The sequence below is a fragment of the Mytilus trossulus genome, chromosome 8 (genome assembly GCF_036588685.1).
Source record: "Mytilus trossulus isolate FHL-02 chromosome 8, PNRI_Mtr1.1.1.hap1, whole genome shotgun sequence".
Classification (NCBI taxonomy): domain Eukaryota; kingdom Metazoa; phylum Mollusca; class Bivalvia; order Mytilida; family Mytilidae; genus Mytilus; species Mytilus trossulus.
Window position 1 is genome coordinate 77,801,274 of NC_086380.1, and position 9,180 is coordinate 77,810,453.

At 31.2% G+C, this 9,180-nt stretch overlaps 1 protein-coding gene across 1 annotated transcript; it reads left to right on the forward strand.

Moving 5' to 3' along the window:
• Positions 1–839: 839 nt before the first annotated feature.
• On the forward strand, positions 840–8,600 carry LOC134681427 (E3 ubiquitin-protein ligase RNF185-like). Its single transcript, XM_063541052.1, has 5 exons — positions 840–1,131; positions 1,917–2,048; positions 2,431–2,488; positions 4,294–4,411; positions 6,872–8,600. The coding sequence occupies exons 1-5, from the start codon at positions 968–970 to the stop codon at positions 6,967–6,969; spliced, it is 570 nt and encodes a 189-aa protein (XP_063397122.1). The 5' UTR covers positions 840–967; the 3' UTR covers positions 6,970–8,600.
• Positions 8,601–9,180: the final 580 nt, after the last annotated feature.

The following is a 9,180-nucleotide window of genomic DNA, read 5'->3' on the forward strand; positions in this document are numbered from 1 at the left end:
CTTTTCAGTCTTGTTGAAATCTCGTTCTTAAATTATTTCCAAAACATATGATAGAAGTGGAAAATATCAATGAACTTTAAAAATATTATAATCAAACATAACTCTGTGAAAGAATTGTGTATTTACCATGAACGGTTTTTGAATAATCCAGTTTTCAAATTTTACGACCATTCAAGTCAGTATTTTTAGTCAAAATTTTGAGAAAATGGGTGAGGGATACAAAAAAAGGTTTTACAACAATAATATACATCCCATCTCATTTTGGTCTTTTCTAATTTCTTAGATATGTATTTTTTCAATCATTTATAACAAAAAAGTTGAATTAATATGCATTTTGTTCTTTAAAATGAGAAAAATCATAAAAATACAAAATTGGCAGTATGGTAAATTTTACACAAAAAAGCATCAAAATATGATAAAACTTTCTTATATTAACACCTACCTATAGTTTTTGTAAGTTAAATTTATTCAGATTGGTCCACTTCATCTTTATGGAAAGTATGAAAAAAAGTGTAATTGTGGAACTGTGATTTTTTTCACGATAATAGCCCAAAAATAGGTAAAAATCGATGAAAAGTGAGAAAATCATCAAAATTGGGCATTTTCAAAGGGCCGTAGCAAAAAAAGAAGCACACCACCATATGATTTTTTCTTCACCAATTGTTTTGTAAGTCTTATAAACCTAAAAATCAGGTTAAGAAAAAAAGTTTAATTCTAGAAATTTTTGGCTCCTCAGAGGTGTACATCCTTAAGTTTTGTCCGTCTTATTTGCAATATTGATTTGGCAACATGAAACTGACACTTTACCTTAAAAATCTGTTATACGCATGTGTATGTGTAATGGAACGTCAACAAAATTGACTTCCTGTGTTCTAGAAACAGAATGTAAACACATTTTCGTCGTTTTAGGTGTTAATACTAGAATTGATATAGTTTTCATGAAATGAAAAGCATTAAGTAAAGTAAAATGAGTTCCACTACACAGACACCAGAAGGAGCGGAAGGTGGGTGTGATGTTCCGCCGAACAAATCTGAGACACCAGAAAACGAAGACTCCACATTTTATGAATGTAACATTTGTCTTGACACTGCCAAAGATGCTGTTGTCAGCATGTGTGGTCATTTGTTTTGGTAAGTATATAATTCCACTGTATATTGTCAATAGGCCTAGTGCAAAATAAAAAAAAGTCAAACATATCTGATTTCACTTGAGAATCGAGATGATAAAATTATATTTGTAATTGGTTATCCAGATCAAGGAGTGGGGATATATCAGCTTTCTGATGATTCTTATTGGCAGTCACTCTTATATGATTTTAAGAAGGCATTCACAGTACCTGTTCAATCATAGTCACTATTTCATAATATTTAACACAGCTTCACCATTGTTGACCTTCAATATAAATGAAGCTGTAACTGTATACAGTTGTACATAGTCCGAGATTACTCTGACGTCCAACGGCTTGTCTGGCAAATCAGCCGTTGGACGTCAGAGTAATCTTGGACTAAGTTGTACATTGTATATCACCATCAGAAGAAGACATTAGTCATGATATTTATTCATTTTTTCACAGTCAATGATTTTTATTTCTGTACTTTTCAATACTACAACAGTACAACACCTACTTGTTTCATCAAACACTTTTACAAGCGACCATGGTGACTTACCTAGGAGTGTTGGGAGAAGAAGAAACAGACTGACCATATTTATTTCATTTTTTTGGTAAAAATTTGTCTTGCATATATGCATGCATGCATTAATATTATATTTTAAATGTTACTGGTACAGTGTCCACAGAAGAAGTCAACTTATTGTCACTCAGATATAAAAAAAAAATAAAAGAATCATGCAGTATTCAATAGCTAGATATGATATAATTCAACCATATCTCTATCTTAAATCAATACATTTTCAGCTGGCCATGTCTACATCAGTGGTTAGAAACAAGACCTAACAGAAAACTGTGTCCAGTTTGTAAAGCTGGAATAGATAAAGATAAAGTAATACCTATTTATGGCAGAGGGTCAACAGATAAAACTGACCCAAGGTAGGTTAAGCAGTAAATTATAGAACATGTAGAATAATCATAATAAAAATGTAATATACCTTGCAAAAAGTCACCTGTAAAATTTTAAAATCAAAGCATGTATTTATGTTGATGATTGTAAATGTGAAGTAATGTTATGTCCAGAAGAAAATCCCAACACTAGAACAGTGAACAAAAGATCTGTGTATATATTAGTAAATGTTAGATCATTTCTCCTTAATATAGTTCAGAAATTATTAAAAATATTGCATCAATTTATCTTCAACAATGTATCTTTAGTTGAATTAAGTATAAATTCTTGTACATTTATCATGTTTATCATGTTTATACAAGTCTGACATAAAGGCTTGTGGATATAATTTTCATGTTTATATTATTGTAGAGAAAAGTTGCCTCCAAGACCCCCAGGTCAAAGAGCAGAACCTGAAAATAATGGAGGGGTGAGTTTAACAAGTTATTCTTTAATTTAACAAGACCATAAATTTACTGATTTATCATCAGTGTTCCAGCTAGGATTTCAAAAGGGCAGGGTGCCAATTCTGAAAAGGGCATTTAACGTGCGTTATGATACTATGAAAAGGGCATATTTCAATAAAAGATGTTAATCAAATATTGTGTTTATTCGTTGAATCACAGGTTATACAAGAACAACATCATTAGCCCATAGAGACTCTATCTCTTACTTTTAAGGCTGAAAAACTTGTCAAGCAGCTTGTCACACAAGTTTTTTTATCATTGCTTGGCACAGTTGAACTTTATATGCAGTATGTTTTGAAAGGTGACCTGTTTAATACTGTTTCTATGGTCTGCCACATTTTACCAGTTTCGCCTTTCTACCACTGCTGTGCTTAATGGCAATACAGCACAAAACAGCTGTGCTCAGTAAATTGCACAACTTTAGGATATATAGCAACAGTGAAAAATTGCATCAAAAATAAAGAATACAGAAAAAGATGACCAAGGCACCCTACCAACACTGCTACTAAGCCCCTCTTTAACTTTTCCCATAACTCAAAATAAATACCTAACCATATATATTCTTAAACAAGAAGTATGTAGACATATTGTAGAATATGTAAATGCTAGGAAAAAAATCAGATTGAGTTATCTTTCTTTATTCGGGTGTGCTCCTTCTTTGGAGGATTATAAACAGCACGTAAATATGATGTAAATATGCAACTTCCGAAGCAAGGTTGTCGGCTCTCTGAACATTCCCTAAGTTCTTGCTTGGAAGTTGGTAAATATGATCACAATATGGCGGCCGTTTTTATTATTTTCGTATCAAAAATGAAGGCAGTCAATGACAAATACGTCTGAATTTTTTGTTTTTTCATGGAAAACAAGTAAAACAATGTTTTCAACGAGTTTATTATGGTTTTCAACTTTCTGTCAATACGTTTCCTCCATGAAACTACGGCAAACATCGCAAATTGTGTCCAAGTTGTTGTACGCACATTTCTTCAAAGATAATTGCTGACTGACCGATTCTATTGAATGAATTAATGTTGATGATCACTAATGACCCATCCGATAAACAGATTACCTATAACAACAGATTATGTCACCAGTTGTAACAGTTGATTAGCTTGGGGTCGTAAAAAAAGTCAAACTTTTCCCCAGGTAAAATTTAGTAATAAGCGTATCATATCAATTATATATACGAACAAATTAATATGCAATCGATCTTCAAAAAAGGCAGGGCGCCCTGGAAACTGGGCGGGCGCCGCGCCCTCTGAAAACGGCCTAGCTGGAACACTGATCATGAGTATTGGAAAATTCATACTTTCTATGGCAAAATGTACAGTCAAATATTAAAAGTGCATTGAACATGTTGAAAGACATTAGATTATGATTACCAATAAGACAATTCTACACCTATTGTTTTAACACATTATTATTCAAACAGAAAGTTTACAAACAATGTGCACACAAGTCATACTAGTAGAGGAAGCTTTAGCAATAGATAATACTGAAATTTGAGAAATTATTTTGTGCATTCATTATTGGGACTTTGAAGCTAAAATGTGATTTTATTTTTTGTGAATTTGAGAAAAATCCAGTTTAATTCATAATTTTTTCTCTCACAAAATTTGAGTTAAAAATTATTGAGATTATAACCCTGTTGCATTTTTCGTAATACATTTGTAATAATAACATTAAAATATATTTGTAATACAAAACATGCAATAATTTCTGAATTTTACAGATAATGAACAAAATAATACATAAAATAATTTTTTTCTAGGCTTTTCCTGGATTTGGATTGGGTGATGGAGGATTCCAGATGTCGTTTGGTATTGGAGCTTTTCCTTTTGGAATATTTGCATCAGCGTTTAATTTTAATGATGGAAGACCTGCTCCAGGTATGTTTGAAACAAATTGATATTTTGTCTCTAGTTACTAACTCATCTTGATAAAAGAGGGACGTTTAAACTAAAATATCCAAAAATAAACTGATAGTATCATGGCTAAAAAAGAAAAACCTCAACAGACAAATAATAGTACACAAAACACAACATAGAAAATATTGACTAAGCTTGCAACACAAACCCCAACAAAAATTGGGAGTCATCTCAGGTGCTCTGGAAGGATAAGCAGATCCTGCTTGATAAATGCCTTGTTTCATGTAAATATTCCAGACCCTATGAGTATTCGGACCGTACACGTACGGTCTAAACTGTATGCATACTTTTTCAAAATACTCATACGGTCGGACCGTATGCGTACCGTCTGACTAATATTCAAAAGTTGGTCAAGTTTATTAGATACAAATGCATATAGCAGATCAACATAAATTATCACTATCACAATTTAAACTATCAAATTAATGTTAAAAAAGTCCAATTGTAATTGAAACAAAAACTTTATTTTTTAACTTTTTTTTAATTCACGCTAATTAAATATGTTAATCTCTTGTATTAAGCATTTCGATCAGTAATACATTAATTGTATTATGAACTAAGATAATGTGGAAGTTCAATTGTTTTAGAATATTTTACAACTTTACCAAAAAATGCAAATGTAAAAGAACATTCATGAACTGCATGCATGAAAATGCTAAAAATATTACGTTACTTGAAATGTGTCACCTTGAGCAGGAGTACCAAAATAGGATTCAGATATACAATTAAACAAATCCATTAGTTCAATTGTTCGTTTGTTCATTTTATCTATCTAATTGTAATAAATTATCAATAACAATTTGTAAAAATTAAAAATAAAGATTGTTTCAATTTAACCCATATGATCAAATAACATGTATGGTCAGCTCGTACTGGACCGTACGCGTATACTCATACGGTTCGACCGTACCCGTATGGTTGGACTGTATGAGTATACGTATACGGTCCCGAACCGTACACATATGGTCCAAATACTCATATGGTCTGGAACATAAATACTTTACTTTTAAATAATTACATTATTATTAAAACTCATTCAAAAGACTAGTGGCAAAGTAAACCCTTCAAAATATTGACATAGAACTGTAAGATTGAATAGGGCCTTCATACATGTATCTCCAAATCTAAATAATCAATTAACTATAATATATCTCTTCAAGTAGGTATAGGGAGGAGTGTAGTGTTTGTGATCTTACTTATTTTGTCATCCAATTTCATAAGTTTAAGGTCTCAAGACTCAATTTTCAACTGTCAAGTAATACACTTGTGTATTTGTGACTATAAAGTCATATATTGATGCAATATATAAAAATATACCACATAAAATTGAGAAAGGAAATGGTGAATATGTCAAAGCAACAACCACCCAACCATAGAGCAAACAACAGCCGAAGGCAACCAATGGGTCTTCAATGTAGCGAGAATTCCCGCACCCGTAGGTGTCCTTCAGCTGGCCCCTAAAATATGCATAATAGTACAGTGATAATGGACGTCATACTAAACTCCGAATTATACACAAGAAACTAAAATTTAAAATCATACAAGACTAACAAAGGCCAGAGGCTCATGACTTGGGACAGGCAAAAAATTGCGGCGGGGTTAAACATGTTTATGAGATCTCAACCCTCCCCCTATACATCTAGCCAATGTAGAAAAATAAACGCATAACAATGTGTACATTTAAAATTCAATTCAAGAGAAGTCCGATGTCAAAGATGTAACAAAAGAAAATAAATAAAATGACAATAATACACATGTTTGATCTGACTAAAATGTGAGAATTGATGACATATCTTAAAGTTCAGAATCTTTGAAAAAATAGTGGATCTAGCTCTCTTCAATTCCAATGCTATACCCTGCAATAATCTATACATACACATTAAAGGTGTGTCACGACCTTTATATAAATCTGGTTGTTGAAATGAATTTGTACTGTTTGTTTAAGTCTTTATTAAAAAAAATACTGGTTTTGCTCTCAAAAAAGGGGAAGTAACTTTTATCAAATTTAATATTTTTCTTCACAGTCTTTATTTAATATTTGGTTGTTTAAGGTTATAACCAGCAAATTTTTGGAATTATTTCATACTGTATATTTTAGGACTTAAAGTTAACAATGTAATTATATGTCAACATTTACTTCACCAGCTCTAAAAGAAGGGACGTAACTTTTATCATGTTTATTTACAGCCTTTACACATATGTACTGTGGATTCATTTAATAATAATGAATCCAGTCATTGACAATATTTAGTTGTTCAAAGGAACAAACAACAAATTATTAGAATTAATCATTACTGTATATGAAAGATTTTAGAAAAGTACACAGTCATAACAGTGTTTTTATATGTGAAAAATTATTTCATTAGGACTAGAAGGGAGATAACTCTTATTCTAATTTAAAATGCTTTCTTTTATTTACAGCCGCACCGGGTTCACCACATCACACAGAGGAACAATTCCTGTCTAAAGTTTTCTTATGGGTGGCCGTGTTGTTTATGTTTTGGCTGCTTATCGCATGATTCTGTTATGAATGGATGATACTAAGATTGAAAGGGCATGTGGTGTGCAGATAGAATGAGTGGACTTGGATGAAAATTAATATATTGATTATATTTAGTTTAGAAATCAAATTATTCTGAAAAGCTACATGTATCGAGAATGTTATAAGGAGACTGAATTTGAAAACCAGTCAAGAAAGTAAATTGAAATTGACTTTTGATTTATTTACTTATTTGCAAAACAATGATTTGTATATTTTGATGTATAAATTCATTTTCAAATTGGTTGATTTCTAAAAAATGAACATTCTTTGTTTATCATATATATTTCTATAATTTATTAACAGGGTAATTTAATATGATTATAATTTGTATCAGTATTTGTTCCTACTAATGCAATATCTTGTCAAATATTTGTGATTTTTTTGCCAAAAGAGATATATGATTTGTTACACATGCAATTTGCAAAAATCGCAGTAATAAACCTGATAAATGCACATTATAATTTTTATAATTTCAGATTTACAGTATGCCCTGCAAGTCAAATGATCTGAGCTGAAACCTTATGTTTCTTTAATATTATATTATGTTATGTTATCCCAACAACCTCCCAACAACCTTATTGTTTATTGTGCAAAAGAGTGTTATTTATATATTCTAAAGATACAACTTACAAATACTAAGTTTACATGTAGGCACACTACTAAGGTCACCTCCAACCCCAAATACATACCAGATAGTTATTTCTAAAAAAAAATTCATATTATATTAAATTTGCTTCAAATGATTTTTTTATTATGCCTAAAAATTTATAAATATAGCTGGACAATTATGCACACATGAGAGTAAAATTATTTTTGATTGAAAACAGGAAATGAAGTTGTGTGCAACATGTGAAATTGCAAGCACTATTATTACAATGATAAGCGGAAACATCATTTTGACAAAACAATAAGCTGGATCTGGGATCAGAACCCCCCATTGAGACCACCTTATATAAATTGATCTATATTGGTATATCCTAGTCTGAATGCTTTGTGAGCTTGTTTCATTTATAAAGGCATTATCAATGGTTTTTTTTGTTTATGGTTGATAAGTTTTGTTGTTATATTTTTCGTATTAAGAAATGAATGGAAACTTCGATTTATATTTTTTCATCTTAAGACATACTTGATTAGAAACTTTGATTCATTAAAATTAACTGTTGTTTTAGAGGTCAATGGTACAATCATGTGATATATTGTATAGAATTTTATTCCTTATTATTTGCTAATAAAACAGTATTACTGTAGGTTCATTATTATTCGTTGGATACAATTTTTGTAGATTTTGTTGATACAGGTGAACCACGAAATTAAATGTTCCAGGACTGACAAATTTCCAATAGACTTGTATGCAGACTTTGGCATAACCACAAAATTAAATATCCACAAACATGTAGGTTTCCTTCATCCACCAAAATTGACACCAATGTAATTACTATGAATCTATAGTATGTGTTTGTTATTTATTATTCTCAGATTAAAATGTTGTGTTTGTGTATGGTACTTTAATGAGAGATTGTTGTTGTCTTTATGCAGAGAATAGATATATATGTGTGTGTCTGTGATAGTGTATTAAAAACAGAAATACCAATAAATATATAACAGAGTGCACTAGCTTATTCTTTTGTTTATTTTTTTTCTCCAGCAGGCAAAATGATTTGAGAGTTTGAAAAATTTAGTGTGATTTGGCATTCAACAAGTTGAACATAGTTTTACCTAAAATATCTGACCCCCTTTATCTGACTTGGATTTTTCCATTGGTGAAAGGATCTCTTTGATAAAAGAGGGACGAAAGATACCAAAGGGACAGTCAAACTCATAAATCTAAAACAAACTGACAAAACCATGGCTAAAAATTAAAAAGACAAACAGACAAACAATAGTACACATGACACAACATAGAAAACTAAAGAATAAACAACACAAACCCCGCCAAAAACTAGGGGCGATCTCAGGTGATCTGGAAGGGTAAGCAGATCCTGCTCCACATGTGCCACCTGTTGTGTTGCTTATGTGATAAAAAATCTGGTTAAGTATAATTTGACACCACCTTCAGGATCAGGAGTTTTACTCCCAAATTTTACTCTTATAAGAGGGTGGTAAAGGGGAAACGGAAACACCCAAAATAAAAATTGCAAAAACTTTGCACGGAAAATAAAAATAAGGAAAATGGAGCAGGTAAAAAACA

What these genes read in the sequence shown, in the direction of transcription:
- LOC134681427 (XM_063541052.1), top strand. Translation starts at nt 968, where the DNA reads ATGAGTTCCACTACACAGACACCAGAAGGAGCGGAAGGTGGGTGTGAT. An exon ending in ATGTGTGGTCATTTGTTTTG is followed by an intron (nt 1,132 to 1,916) that starts GTAAGTATATAA and finishes ATACATTTTCAG; the next exon opens with CTGGCCATGTCTACATCAGT. An exon ending in TGATGGAAGACCTGCTCCAG is followed by an intron (nt 4,412 to 6,871) that starts GTATGTTTGAAA and finishes TTTTATTTACAG; the next exon opens with CCGCACCGGGTTCACCACAT.